General features: G+C 37.5%; 1 protein-coding gene across 2 annotated transcripts in view; it reads left to right on the top strand.

The window, feature by feature from the left end:
- WDR33 (WD repeat domain 33) overlaps nt 1-15,542 on the top strand; it is a 104,582-nt gene that overhangs the window by 74,631 nt on the left and 14,409 nt on the right. For both annotated transcript variants that reach the window (XM_012734186.1, XM_004694882.2), the window contains exons 8-16: nt 8,924-9,050; nt 10,147-10,301; nt 10,413-10,491; nt 10,895-11,005; nt 11,668-11,762; nt 11,963-12,049; nt 12,254-12,393; nt 13,268-13,420; nt 14,046-15,134. In XM_012734186.1, the coding sequence (XP_012589640.1) occupies nt 8,924-9,050; nt 10,147-10,301; nt 10,413-10,491; nt 10,895-11,005; nt 11,668-11,762; nt 11,963-12,049; nt 12,254-12,393; nt 13,268-13,420; nt 14,046-15,134 (2,036 nt within the window). The remainder of the gene's footprint in view (nt 1-8,923; nt 9,051-10,146; nt 10,302-10,412; nt 10,492-10,894; nt 11,006-11,667; nt 11,763-11,962; nt 12,050-12,253; nt 12,394-13,267; nt 13,421-14,045; nt 15,135-15,542) is intronic.

The following is a 15,542-nucleotide window of genomic DNA, read 5'->3' as shown; positions in this document are numbered from 1 at the left end:
TAAAGCCATCTACCCTGTTATTCTTAGAACTACAGGATTTACTAAGGAGTCTCTGCATTACATTTCTAGGATCTACTTAATATATTAAACGTATTTTCTTTAGTTAAGAAAACTTCTGCATTCTGCACCATGAAATTTAAGGTATAATTCTGTAACAAAAACATTTTATTTTAATTTTTGTTTTGTGGAGAAAAGCCTATAACTTCCTTTTTAGATAGCTTAATTCTAATCAGCAGAAAACTTAAGTTCTTGAAAAGTTTGGACCTGGTCTATATGATTCAGCAAATACTATAGTACCCTGTTGTCACCTGTTTTATAGGTTGAACAGTCGTATATAGGAATCCAGTAAATAAGGCTGTTGAACACTTTGGAATGAGTGAAAAAGCACATAAATAAGTGTGTGGTAGAATGGCCAAGTGGCATAAATAAAATTGTTATCCTCCCATTCGGTATAAGTTCAGATGTCCAATTAATGGTTGTCTTCTGCAAAAATCATGAACTTTTTTTTTTTTTTTTGGTCTGAGCAATTATTCCACAAAACACCTATCTTCAAGAGATGTTAATTCTGTCACTATTCATTTAGCTGAGATCCTGAGGGACTGTTTAGCTAAGAAATGATGCAGAATTCATTAGCTTTAAAGTTTAGTCTCTGAAAATGACCCTGTATGGTTAGATTAAATTAGAATTTCTTTTGATGGAGCTACCTTGCTTTATTTTTTTAAAAGCAAACCCGGTCTTCAGAATCAATCTAATTATTTCTCAGATAGTAATAGAAATACTTTTTATTTATCCATTTAGTTTTAGATCTTATCCTTAAATTTTTTTTGTATAGTTTTGAGTTGAAAGGTATACAGAAATTGTTTTCTACACCTTCTGAGTTATATTTAAAAAAATTAAGTGAAACAAAATGAAAGGGCTAACAATATGGCCATTATACTTAATTTGGTGATGTGCAAATTGGAATGAGAGAAGATCCAGGCTATTTCTAACCACTGGCTTTACTCTTCATGCCTGTTTTCTCAATTCTAAAAATTAAAGCCTGGACATCTTTGCAAGTTTTCCCTGGCTCTGGTATATTCATTAAATATAATTTTTTTAGTTTCACTACTCATTATGTGTGATAGTGAAGATTATGTAATATGATTGTAAAACTTTAAGGAGCCACTCCTTTGAAAATGGCTAATTACAGTCTGACTCAGTGTTGTCCAATATGACTTTTTGTGAAGGTGGAAATACTTGGACTGTGCTGTCCAATAGTCTAACCAGTAGGCACATGTGAGTATTGGGCACCTGGAATGTCATTAGTGTAACTGAGGAACCTAATTTTTAAATAGCTACATTTGCCTACTAGCTTTTATATTGGACAGTGCAGATTAACTTCTTAGAAGTATTCAAAGGGTATTCCACACTTAGAAAATGTATCTCCTATAGGGCTACATCCAGTTTCTCTTGTTAGGTTTGGTGCTGAAGTTTTATCTTTCTGCTTTTAGGAGTTTGATTCTGAAGAATTTAAGTAAATAACACTTAAAAAAAAATATTTGGTACATTTCCCAGTAAGAATGCTGGACTCTTACTTGGTAATCATGTGCCTATAATCACTGACTTCTTTAAAGTTTTGCCATCTTACTGAGGACTGTATGCTTCTATTACATTTTACCTATAGACTCATGTCAGTCCTGTGTAGGATTACATCAGATTTCTGGGCTAGGCTTTGTAGTGCCTGAAGTAGGTTTGGTGTTGAGAACTTCATTTTCCTATTTTTAAGAGTTTGTTTCTAAAGAGTTCAATTAAATACCACTTCAACAATTATTTGGTCTTTCATGGGCAAAAAGTTTTAGCCCTAAAATCTTGAGCCATGGTGAGATTTTTAGTACTTAAATATTTAGGTCGCCAAACCATAAAAGTGGTTTTCACTTGAATAAATGTTCTATTATGTCTATATTAGATGCTTTAACATGGGAAACACTAGATTCTTAGAACTTCGGTGTTTGGGCCCTTCTTGGTGGCGCAATGGTTAAAGTGCAGCAATAGAAGCTAGACCCAGTCACTTCAACATGAGTTCAATCCCTGGCCAGGGTGGTGACCCACATGGCACAACAGACCTCTCCTGTCTTGCCCACTGCTCCCCTCAGCAGTGTACTTCCTCAGTCTGCCTGCTCTGCTCCTCACTCTGTCTCTGGTGAGAATCCTCTCACTGCTCCTGCACTTCTGGTCTGTACCCCAATTCTGTAAGCATAAATAAATCTTGTGTTTGTAAGTTCACAAAGAACTTTGAATGCTTCTAGCCTGAAAGTCTGAATCTTTAAATAATAAAAATTAATGTAGAGTCATTCTTTAGAATTATTGGTTAAAATTGATGAGCCTTATGTTTGGAACTCATTTGTTTTTGTATGGGACAATTTCTGTAAGGTTAAGTTTTTATATATGGTAGACATGATCACAAAATTTATAATATTCTTGAACCTTAATTCAGTCATGTTAAGTCTGAAACTTATTGATGAAAAAATGCACCCCTGCTAAGGCTCTGAATCATGTCTTCCTAAGACCATAAGCACTGGCTACCTCTGGACTGGCAAATGAAGACACTAATTGATACTAGTTGTTCCCTTGATTTTTAAATAGAGAGAAACTAAAGGGAGTTGTCTTAAAGTAATGAAGGTACATATTAAGAACTTCAAGTAGTACAAAACAGTAAATGCCTTGTTATATTGTTTCTTTTCCCTAAATAACTACTATCAGCTTGTTTACTTTTCTGCAAATGGGATCAAATTACACCTTGCTTTTATGCTTTTGGTTTTTAAAAACTTAGACTTATTGAAGTATTATTTACATATGGTAACATTCATCCTTTTCAAGTGTACAGTTCTGTGAATTTTCATAAATAAATATAAAACATAATCAAGATAAGTCACATTTCAGTTCCTTCTCTCTGCTTCATTTTTGTAACCACCACCAAATCAAGATGTATAACATTCTATTACCCCCATAAGTTCACTCTTTCTGCCTCAGTTTCAACAGTTGCATTGTATTTACTTACATGAAAAATTCTTAGTTTTTCAAATAACTTATTATTGATTCTTATTTAGGTTGTTTCCAGTCTTGCTATTCACACAAGGTACAATAATTATCTTTGTATGTAAATCTTAGTTTGCCTCTATAGTAAATCCCTAGCAGAAGAATCACAAAATTAAAGGCTACAAGTATTTAACATTTTTAGAAGATACAAAATGGCATCCCCAAAAAGTTGTACCAGTTTACTTTCCAGTTAATTATGTTTAAGGGTGTCTGTACCTCTCACTAACATTGGTGCCATCAGACTTAATTTTTGCTAATTTGGTAGGGAAAATAGTACCGAGCAAAGTAACTTGCATTACAGGAAATGTGAATAGAAGAAATTTACATTCACTTCCACTATCCCAATATATTCCTCATATTCTGCTTTTTCATATATTCACTTTTGTAGTTATACATGGAATTTTAATAGTCATCCTCATAACGCATGCACAGTTTGTACATGTATTATTTCATGTACTTTTTAGTTCACTTTATTTCATGAACATTTTTGTTTTTAGAATTTTTATTTTAGTAGTAGTGCATTGTATTTTTTGGCTGTGACATTTAATTATTCCACTTCTAAATTTTGTTTTCATTTTTTTACTATGAACAAAGATTCAAATATCTTTTAAATGAAAAGTTTAAAGAAATCTTTTAAAATTATTTTCTAAGGGTAAATTTCTACTAGCCTGTTTTTTTCTGGATTTCAACTTCTCAATATTGAAGAGTAGAATTTTATTACTTTATCACTTGAAGTTTTTGTCACTTCATTGGGAATTCATTTTCTTTTTAACTGAAGAAGGAAGCAGTTGTCTGTAAAATTGCTAACTTCAAGTATTTTACTCTTTTTCATTTAAGAAAATTATTAAAATGATGTATGCTACTTGTAAAATTTTCATACCCACTCTCCAGAGGTAATCCACTATTTAGTAAACTTTTTAATTTTAATTTTTTCCCTAGTAGATTATTCACATGTACCAATAGTAAAAATTACCAAGCAGTGTGAAGTCCCCCCGCAGCCCATTTACCATTCTTGGACTCAATATCAGATTCTTGTATATAGTTGCATTTTTAGCATAGATGATTCATATGTGTGTGTCTTTTTCAGTCACAGTTGTTAACATGCTGCACATACATATTTTCTTAGATAACTTTTTGTACTTGGTTTTTGAAAAGTAGAGAATATATGTACATGGTCAAAAATAAAGTGATGTACAGGCTTGAATAGTTGTTTCTCTTAGCCCAGTTTCCTGTCCTCTGTGTGCCATTGTTCACTGTGTGTCTTTGTGCATGTAGAAGCGAATAGGGAAGTAAGTATTTTCGTTTGATTTTTCTCCTGGAATGCTTATGTTAACCTTTCCACCTTAGATAAAGGAGTATAGAGTAGGCATGAAGATCAGTAGGGGTTGAAGGGAGCGCCTTGCACTCAGATGTGTGCTCAGTCACGCATCAGCTGTATGAGTAACCTTTGTATGTAAGGTCATGTCAATATACATCCCCTGCCTAGAATCGTATCACACATAAGTAGTAGATGTGTTTGCTAATAGTATTTTTATTTATAAGAACAGTGAACAGTAAAACAATAGTGAACAGTAAAACAATATCCAAGGTATATGTGGGTAAATTCATTTAATTGAAAAGAATGGATAGAATAGTGAGCTTGCCTGAATTCTACTTAAACTTTAGAGAACCTCAGAAGTAAAATAAAAGCAGGTAAAACATAATTTGTTCTTCTTTGGCAGAGTTTTACCTGCCTTTTAATACATTTGCTAAATAAAGTATTAGTGAAGCTCTGTATGCATTTCCTTGTTTTGTAAATTCTGATTTTCACTTTTCTGATTTTTGTTAACAATTCCATTTGTGAAGTGATTTCATTCTTTAGCTTAGTGGCAAAGAGAACTACCTCAAGTTCTTTTGGTTTTGTTTGTTTCTCCAGATATTTCTTTACACGAACTGGATATAATTTGCTTTTTTTTTAATTGAGGTCATAGTGGTTTATATTGTGTTTTAGAACTATAGGATCTCTGTTTTTGGGTCTCCCATAACCAAAATAACCATAGCCCATCATAGCTCCTTTTGCTCCCTCCCCACTTTGTCTTCACCCCCTCCCCTCCTGTACCTTTTTCCTTCCCCATCTGATAAATTCAGTTCTATAGTCAGATTTAGTTCGGTTTTACTTGATTTAGCTTCTCTTTATTCCACGTGTCAATGACATCATGCAATATTTGTCTCTTTCCTTTTGACTTACTTTGCTTAGCATAATCTCCAGTTTCATCACCTTGCACAAATGGCAAGAGTTTATCTTTTTTGATAGCTGAGTAGTGTTCCGTTGTGTACAAACACACATACATGCTCCTGACCCTCTCCTCTCTTTGGGCACTTAGGTTGTTTGCATAGCTTTGTTATTGCAAATAGTGCTGCATGAACCCAGAAGCAAGTTTTCCTTGGAATTAGTGTTTTGTATTTGAGTAGATCATAGGAGTGGGATTGTTGGGTTATGGCAGATCATTTTTAATCTTTTGAGAAGAAGTACCTACTGCTTTTTGTAGGTACTGAACTAGTCTACATTCCTACCAACAGTGTTGGAGTTCTTTTTTCTCCACATCTTCGCCAGCACTTGCTAAACAGGTGTAATTTATTTTCTTTTTTTCTTTTTAAGTGTATATTTTTTTTTATAAATTTTTTAAATTTTTATATATTACAAAGTTTATTTTTACATCATTTTGCACATTTTTTTTTTCCATCTCGATTGCAATCCCCGCGGGTTTCCCATCACCAAATCACCCCTTAAACAGGTGTAATTTTTTTTTATGTGAAAGAAGTATCCCAGAGAAGATGCCTGGGAAGAATGTAAACCTTTTTGCATAACGCATCATATGCTAAGTGCTTTCTCCTCTTTTCCCACTCAGATTTAGTTAAAATTCCTATATGTCTATCTATTATACTTAATTTTAGGTGATAGTGGTCTATAAAGTTTTAAAACTCCCTGGCCACCTCATGAGGATCAGATTGCTAATAAAATATCTTAAGGTAGGGCCTTCTCTGGTAGAGCAACGGGTTAAGATGCAGCACTGCAAGCTAGCAGCAGCCGTTTCAGTGCGCTTTGGATTCCCGGCCCCAGAGGTGACCCACATAGCGCAGAAGACCTCTCCTGACCTGCCCACTGCTCCCCCTCAGCAGTGTACTTCGTCGAGCTGCGTGCTCTGCTCCCCACTCTGTCTTTGGTGAAGACTTACCGCCCCTGCACCTCTGGCTTGTACCCCAGTTCTGTATGCATCAATAAATAAATCTTTAAAAATATATATCTTAAGGTAAACAAGGAACTGGGGAAATTGAATTGTATCCAAATTTTCCATTCTTTTTTTTTTTTTTTGATAAAAGTCAACAAATCTCTCCCTTTTCTACCTTCATTTACAAAATGATGTATATTCTTTATTTTTTTTAGATTTATTTATTTTTATCAGAAGACCTGGGGATAGGCCAGAGGTGCTGAGAGTGAGAGGATTCACCAGAGACAGACTAGGGAGCAGAGAAAGCAGATTTACTGAAATACACTACTGAGGGGAGAAGCAGGCAAGATAGGAGAGGTCTGTCACATATGTAGGTCAATTTCCTGGTGGGGGATAGAACTCAGGCTGCAGGGGTGATAGTGCTAAGACTTAACCCCTAGGCCATCAGGGAGGCCCCAATATATATTCTTTATAGAAAATATAGAAAAGAAAATAGAGATAAATATGCTTTACCTTAATACCACTACCCTGCTCAATATTATTTCTGGTTTGATGTCTAGATGTCTTGCCTTTTTTCCTTCTATAGATGTGTAGATGTGTGTATAGTCCTTTTTAGTGAAGTCATCAGGAATGCTGTATACACTTTTTATATATAAATAGTATCAGGAATATTTTAGTCAGCATTAACTTACATTTATAATGTCTACATAATATTCCTTGAGCATAGGAGAGGCCTGCCACTTATGTGGCAATACTGTATTTTGTAATGTGTTTGTTTCTTATTCAAGACATTTAAAATTAAAGTTCAGGTTCTCCCTGGTGGTGCAAAGGGTTAAGTCTCAGCACTATGAAGCTCTTGGCAGCCACTGTAACACAAGTTCAATCCCAGCAGGCACAGCAGACTTTGCCTGTCTCACTCTGTTTCCCTCAGCAGTGTATTTTACTCAGTCTGCCTGTTCTGCTCCCCACTCTTGTCTCTGATGAATCCTTTATCCCCATCCCAACCCCCACACCTCTTGTACGCATAAATAAATAAAATAAAAATCTTAAAAAGCAATAGAAATAAAGTACATCAGAGGCCCTCCCTGGTGGTGCTGTGGGTTAAAGAGCAGTGCTGGGAAGCTAACCACAGCCACTTTAAGTGTGAATTTGTTCCCTGCCCGGAGCTGACTCACATGGCATAACAGACATCTGTTTGAATCGCTGCTCCCCTCAGCATTATACTTCGTTGAGCTGCCTGTTCTGCTTCCACTTTGTCTCTGGTGAATCTTTTCACCATCCCTGTATCTCTGGCCTACACCCCAGTTTTGTGGGCATAAATAAATAAATCTTAAAAGTAAAGTACATTCGCCCGCATTCTTGTACACAGATCTTTTTGGATATTCACTGTTGCCTTATGAATTCTGAGATGGGGTTATTGGGGTTATAGGATATGTACTTTTTTTGCTGTTGATAGTGACACTGTTCTCCAGACAGTTGGTGTCTTGCTGATGTGGGATATTGTCTTCAGCTAAAATCTGTATTGGAGAAACAAATCACTCATCTTCTGAATCAGGTGCAAATTCAGTTTTCTGTGAAGGTGTCTCTAGAACTCTTTCTTCCCTACTTCCTTTTTCTCTATTACATACTTTTCTTCCTACCACAAACTTCATAGAAGCTGAAGTTGATTAGTTTGGAGGAGTTCTTTCTGTTGTTCTAAATGTTCTGTTCTTCACGTGCCCCTTAATGCATTTGCTACATAAACTATTATTGAGGCTCATTTAGCATTGCACCCAAATTTTCAAAAATCATTTCTTAGTTTTAAAAATTCTGATTTTCACTTGTGACCTTTAGTAATTACATTTGTGAAGTGAGTGTATCCTTTAAGCACAGAGTTAAGAGATCTATCTCCACAACCCTGGGTAGCAGGTTTAGATCCCAGCTCTTGTTTGCTTAGTTAGGAATCTAGGACATAATATTTAATCCTTTTGTCCTTCTATTTCTTTACTCATAAAATAGAGATAATGCTAATCTATTCCCTAGGATTTTGTGAGGACATAAAAAAAAAGTTATGCCTGTTCGATATATTGCTTAACACATTGTAAGCTCTCAATAGCATAGCTTTTATTATTTTCTTATCTGATGTGTACATGAAGCAATGGTTATTTTTCTCATTATGTATTTCAATAAATGATCAGAAAGATGAGATGCTTTTCCCATCATCACATCTAGAAAGTAGTGATATTGAAACCTGAATTTAGGACTTTGGATTTATAAGGGCTACTGAAAATAGAAAAACAATTGTGAATGGCAGGAATTATGCCTAATAGGATAATCCAGTAACAGCATGACAAGTTTGGAAAGCTCATATATGGAGGCTTGAGAAGTGCAGCTCCAAAGAGCCTCCAGCAAGTAGGTGAGACGATGAGCTTAGTTCCTAAGAGATGTGGTTCCTGTGCATCCTGGCATAGAAGGAGTAGTTTCTGTGTATGAATTTCTTCCTCTCAGACACAAAGACCAAAGAGTCTGAAAGTTTAAGATGAGTGAGCATTAGAATCAAAACATTTAATAGGTTTCTCTACTTTGGTTTAAATTGGAATGGAGTCCTGCTTTAATTATTTATGACTGATTAGGTTTTTATCTTAACTTGTTTCCGACAGGGCATGGTGCTGATGTGAAATGTGTAGACTGGCATCCAACAAAAGGGTTAGTTGTTTCAGGAAGTAAAGATAGTCAACAGCCAATCAAGTTCTGGGATCCCAAGACTGGGCAGAGTCTTGCAACACTGTAAGTGATAGGCACCCCACCTTCGTCCCTAAACAAAGGGGAACAAAGCTGCCTGTATCTTTAACTTTTAGCTTTCTTTCCTCTCATCTATTCCTGAAAAAGTAGTTTAGATGTCAGATGGACTTGTATCTATAGGCTTCTTAAAAGTAAATGTGATTTCTCTTTAAATTCCTAATTAAGGCTTGATTTTTCTTCTGCCACATATACCTAAATTTAATTTGGGTATCGTGGAGGGTGGTGGTGGTGGTGGAGTGAAGAGTGAGGAAGAGGTGGTTATCACTACTCTAGCACATTGTTTCTCCTCATCATAGTGCTTTTTGACACTGTATGGAGGTGATGTGTGTGTGCCACCTACTGGAGTACAGCCCAGCTTTCTCCATCTCACTACATCTATAGACAAGTTTTCCCTTCATTTTTAAATCAGCTTTCAATTTTTGTCCGGGGTGTTTACTTAACGATACAGCCACATATAATTTTTGGATTATCTGTAAACTTTCTCAGTTTAATAAATGTATTAACTTTTTTTTGATCAAGAAGCTACATTGTGGCCTTTCTGATTGAGAAGTGAGCCATCATCAGAGTGAGCTGATTGGAGCCAGGCAGCCTCATTGCACAGTTCTGGTGGCCACTGCAGCATAGGACGCCTTGTAAATGGTGCCCGTTGGAGATGTGCATTGGATAGGCCACAGCTTATTGTGTTTTTAGTTCAAATTAACCCTCAAACTATCTCCTGACCCTCTTTGTTTTGTCTGAATGAGGGGAACACTGGATTTTGAAAGTTTAATGAGCATTATTGAATACTAATTTACATTTAAAGTGCTTCCTCTGCTTCACAGATAAACTTTTCTATACAATTTTAGCTCTGCTGCTATTTTAATTGTTTAATGAAAGCTCTGCTTATAATGGAAATTATTTTTGTCACTGATTTGTTTTTCAAGTGTGCTTTTAACTTTGATCCTGTAATATTACTTGCTTTATTACTTCTAGGCCAACCTCTTGCCATCTTGGTCCATGTGCTTGTCAACAAAAATGGCAGTTATACTGATTTATACTTGTTTTGGATTCTAATATTATTTTCTTGGTACTTTATTTCTAGTCATGCCCATAAAAACACTGTAATGGAAGTGAAATTAAATCTCAACGGTAATTGGCTACTTACAGCATCACGTGACCATCTTTGCAAACTTTTTGACATCCGAAACCTGAAAGAAGAGCTTCAAGTGTTCCGAGGTCATAAGAAAGAAGCCACAGGTCAGTGACTGTGATGTGCTTCTCATTCTGATGATTACTTAAAGCCTGATGTGCTTCTCATTCTGATGATTACTTACAGTAATTTGTTCTTTCTGTGGTCTGGTCTCACAGCTGTGGCCTGGCATCCTGTTCATGAAGGACTTTTTGCAAGTGGAGGGTCTGATGGCTCTTTGTTATTCTGGCATGTTGGGTATGTTCCAGTTACTATATGAAGATGTCACTAACTTTGTGAAAAGAGCACCTGAGAGTGCAAAGCATGACCAAGTTTTGTATTTTTCTGAGTGTCCTATTATCAGAGACTTCCTGGTTTTAATTCTGTAAACTCAGCTTGAAATAGAGAACTTAACATGTTTATTTTTTGATATGGAAGTCATTAAGGGAGAATAAAACAGGTGAAATCATTCTTGCAGCATTTTCCTCTCTGAAGTGCTTTTGGATAAAAGTCTGTTACTGATGACAATTCATTAGCCCCAAAATACATGGAATTGACCAGATGTAAAATAACAGACTTTGATGACTTGTCTTATACTGAATGAAAAGTATTTGTTTGGTGACTTTCATGAAAAAGACTTCTTTCTGTGGTGCTGTTACAGGGTAGAGAAGGAAGTAGGTGGGATGGAGATGGCCCATGAAGGAATGATCTGGAGTTTGGCTTGGCATCCTCTTGGGCATATTCTCTGCTCAGGCTCAAATGACCATACTAGGTAAGCTTTAGGTAAAAAATGAAAAAATAGCAAAGAATATTTACAGTTATGAAGCCCCAGGAAATAGACTCACATAATTTTTTTAAAAAAGATTTATTTATTTATGCTAACAGAACTGGGGTACAGGTGAGAGGTGTGGTGGGTGAGATGATTCACCAGAGACAGAGTGAGAAGAAGCAGAACAGGCAGATTGACAAAGCACACTGCTGAAGGGAGCAGTGGGTGGGTCAGGAGAGCTTTGCCACGCCATGTGGGTCAGCTCCCTGGTCAGGGATCGAACTTGTGCTGCAGTGACTTCAGAGAGCTTCACATGTGGTGCTCTTCACATGTGGTGCTTTAACCTGTTGCACCACCAGGAAGAGCCCGACACACACACTTTTAAAAATGTTTGTTAATTCCTATGTTAATTTGTATTCCAACTTAATTTTAGAAATATTTTTGAGATAATTTATACATTTTTACAAGGAAAGAGAGGAATTGAGCATGACTGGTTATTTTGATTTTGTTTTGCCTTCTGATTTGAAACATAAAAAGTATGTCTGCATTAAAATTTTTTAGAATAAAGGCATTGTAAAACGTTGTTGTATTTAGAACTATTAGTGCTCAGTTAGACACTAAACCTACATACCTCTCCTCCCTCCTCATCACTTTTATTTTGACAGCAAATTCTGGACCCGAAACCGACCAGGTGATAAAATGCGAGACAGATATAATCTAAACCTACTACCTGGAATGTCTGAAGATGGAGTAGAATATGGTAAGACTCTTAAACATTTGTTCTTCTGATATTCTGTTATGCAAGTGTTAAGATATTGGGAGGATTACACAATACTAATTTTACTTTTACATTTTAATTTATAAATCACTAGCAATGTTTCCTTTTTACAAAGTGATAATTTTACTGAGCCACTACAGATGTAAAATCTCTACTAACAATGGATGTGTTGCTATTTTTAGATGACCTTGAACCTAATAGTCTGGCAGTAATTCCAGGGATGGGAATACCAGAACAACTAAAATTAGCTATGGAGCAAGAACAAATGGGTAAGAGAAGTTGTACCTGTAAGTTTTATTTTATAAAATTGTTGTAGACCTGTTTATTGTCTTTATGAATGAGATTTTTTGAAAATGCCATAAAAGTGGTGTAAACTGCATATTACTCAAAATCTCTTCTTCCAAAAATATGTTCATTGAAGTAGTAGCCAATCTCTTTTACTTCCTTGGCTAAATACTTCTGATATGTTACAGGGAAAGACGAATCAAATGAAATTGAAATGACAATTCCAGGCTTAGATTGGGGAATGGAGGAGGTAATGCAAAAGGATCAGAAAAAAGTACCTCAAAAGAAAGTTCCTTATGCAAAGCCCATTCCTGCCCAGTTTCAGCAGGTGAGTGACTGAAAGTGGCCCCTCCTCCTCCATGCAGTGGGACATTCTACTGTGAGTCTAAGTAAAGTTTAGAAATGTGTTTCTTTTGGATAATCTCACCTGTACTGTACTATCTGTACTGTAGACTTTTGGGGGTCTTTGCATATCTCAGGAATTTTTTTTTTAAGGTTCTGTTTATTTTTGTGTAGAAAACTGATGTGTAGACTAGAGGTGCAGGTAGTGAGAGGCTTCACCAGAAACAGAGGGAGAGCTACTTTTGAAGGGAGCAGCAGGAAAGACAGAAGAGATCTGCTACACCATATATGGGTTAGCTCCCTGGCTGGGGATCAAACACAGGCCACAGTGATGACAGCGCTGAGACTTAACCCCTAGGCTACTAGGGAGGCCCCTATCTGAGGCATTGTCAAACATAATTCCATCTTTTATGTTGCAGTTAGCAGTGAATTTGTTATAAATCTTCTCTAGATGTTCTTCCATTCTCTGTTTATCATCCAATTGGTTGGAGAAAGAGGGAAAAAGGCTCAGAGCAGAGAATTTGTTGACTCTTCGACAGTGTTTGTCTTCTGCCTCGTTTGTCCCCTCAACACAAACTATATGTGTTCTTTTGAAGCAGTAGGACAGCTTGCATTCTCAATAACCTGTAAGGTCCTACAACTTTTATCACTTTGGGAATTTCTACCTGGTAATGAGCTTGCGAACTTCATTCCTATGTCACTAAGAATCATCCTTAATGATAAAGGACAGAACCTGGGCTGTTCGAACTGACTTGTATTTAGTAACTTGTTATGAGCCGAGGATATTGTGGAATGACTTTTTTCCTCCTGTAATTATAAGTTGCACTTTTAGAGTTTCTTGTCATTTTCTTTTTTCCAAGGCTTGGATGCAGAATAAAGTTCCAATCCCTGCCCCAAGTGAAGTGCTTAATGATAGAAAAGAGGATATTAAATTAGAAGAAAAGAAAAAAACACAAGCAGAAATTGAGCAGGAAATGGCCACGTTGCAGTATACTAATCCACAGCTTCTGGAGGTATGTGAGGTTATTAACTGGATCCAAAATGACCTAAGAATTCAGTGGGGACATTTCTTATGATGCATTTAGTGAGAAGGAAGGGTCTCTTAGATAGGTGATGAACACCAACCACCAATTTCTTCCTGCTCTGTTAGGAAGCGGGTTTCTAAAAGAATCTTATTTCTTAGACTTTTAAAAGGAGATCATAAACAATAAGTTGAATGTATACTTTTAGTAAAAAATATAAAACCAACATAGTTTAATTAGGATTAATTTATTTATTCACCATAAAGTAATTTTTTTGCTTTTGTCAGCCTTAGAGTAAGTGATTTATTCCTTTCTTTTCTACTTTTGACAGCTACTAAGAGTGATAAAATACTAGTAAGTTACTAGACTTTCCCTGCTCAAGATGTGTATAAATTGTCCTGAATGCTGTTTCCTAGCACCTTAAAAGATGCAGTGTAGTGTGAATCTGGAAATCTAAGTAAATGTCATATGGATTCTTGTCACTTTTGAGGCATTAAGAGGGGAATGCTTTATGCTTATTTTGAGGCACTTTCAAAGAAATAAGGGATGGCAACATTGTCATCTTCTAGGACTCTGGTTTTTTAATCAGTATGTTATTTCTTCTTTGTCTTTCCAGCAACTTAAAATTGAAAGACTTGCACAGAAGCAAGCTGAACAGATTCAGCCCTCTCCTTCACCTGGTACTCCTCTTCTTGGACCCCAGCCTTTTCCAGGACAAGGTCCTATGTCTCAGATTCCTCAAGGTTTTCAACAACCGCACCCATCTCAGCAGATACCAATGAACATCGCTCAGATGGGGCCTCCAGGTCCACAAGGACAGTTTAGACCCCCCGGACCCCAGGGACAAATGGGACCACAAGGCCCTCCACTGCATCAGGGAGGTGGAGGGCCGCAAGGATTCATGGGACCACAAGGGCCCCAGGGCCCACCCCAGGGAATGCCGAGGCCTCAGGATATGCATGGGCCTCAAGGAATGCAGAGGCATCCTGGACCTCATGGCCCTTTGGTACCTCAAGGACCACCTGGACCACAGGGTAATTCTGGCCCACAAGGTCATATGGGTCCACAGGGTCCACCTGGCCCACAAGGTCATCTAGGCCCGCAAGGCCCACCTGTTCCTCAAGGTCATTTGGGCCCTCAGGGGCCTCCTGGTACTCAAGTTATGCAGGGACCACCTGGTCCCAGAGGAATGCAAGGACCTCCTCATCCTCATGGGCTACAAGGTGGACCAGGGTCCCAAGGGATCCAAGGTCCTGTTTCTCAGGGACCTCTGATGGGATTGAATCCAAGAGGAATGCAGGGTCCTCCAGGCCCCCGAGAAAATCAGGGTCCTGCTCCCCAAGGGATGATGATGGGTCACCCGCCTCAAGAGATGAGAGGACCTCACCCTCCAAGTGGACTATTGGGACATGGCCCTCAGGAAATGAGAGGTCCTCAGGAGATGCGAGGCATGCAGGGGCCTCCACCACAAGGATCAATGCTGGGCCCTCCTCAGGAATTGCGAGGGCCTCCAGGCGTACAAGGTCAGCCAGGGCCACCCCAAGGCTCTTTAGGACCTCCACCCCAGGGTGGCATGCAAGGACCCCCTGGACCTCAGGGACAGCAGAACCCGGCAAGAGGGCCACATCCATCTCAAGGGCCAATACCATTCCAGCAGCAGAAAACAGCTCTGCTAGGTGATGGGCCCCGGGCCCCCTTCAATCAGGTATTGTTTATTTCCAGCTTGTAGGCTTGACACTTTGGGAAAATACACTCTGCACTGAGGTGGCACTTCTGGATGCTCTGATAAAGAGTCATAGACATTATAAATGTCTTTCAAATGATAAGGGCTTGAGAATAACACGGCTGAAGAAGGAAATAATTAAATAATCATTCAGTATATCAATATGAGTTTTTGGTTCTTAACGTATGTTTTTGGTAGATGTTTTTCCAGAAAAGATTAGCTTTCAATTGAATACAGGTTGTGATTGTCTCAGAACTCTAAGCAAGCTGTGGTCCTGAGGAGAAAGCAAGATGACCTTTTATGGGTCCTTTATTGGTAGTCCTCTATGGGCCTGCCAACATCTGAATCACCTCTGATTTTCCTGAAGTAGTTGTTTTTTTTTTTTTTTTT

The sequence above is a fragment of the Condylura cristata genome, unplaced genomic scaffold (genome assembly GCF_000260355.1).
Source record: "Condylura cristata isolate star-nosed mole 26May11 unplaced genomic scaffold, ConCri1.0 scaffold00049, whole genome shotgun sequence".
Classification (NCBI taxonomy): domain Eukaryota; kingdom Metazoa; phylum Chordata; class Mammalia; order Eulipotyphla; family Talpidae; genus Condylura; species Condylura cristata.
The sequence above is the reverse complement of the archived record's forward strand: the minus strand, read 5'-3'. Positions and strand labels throughout refer to the sequence as shown.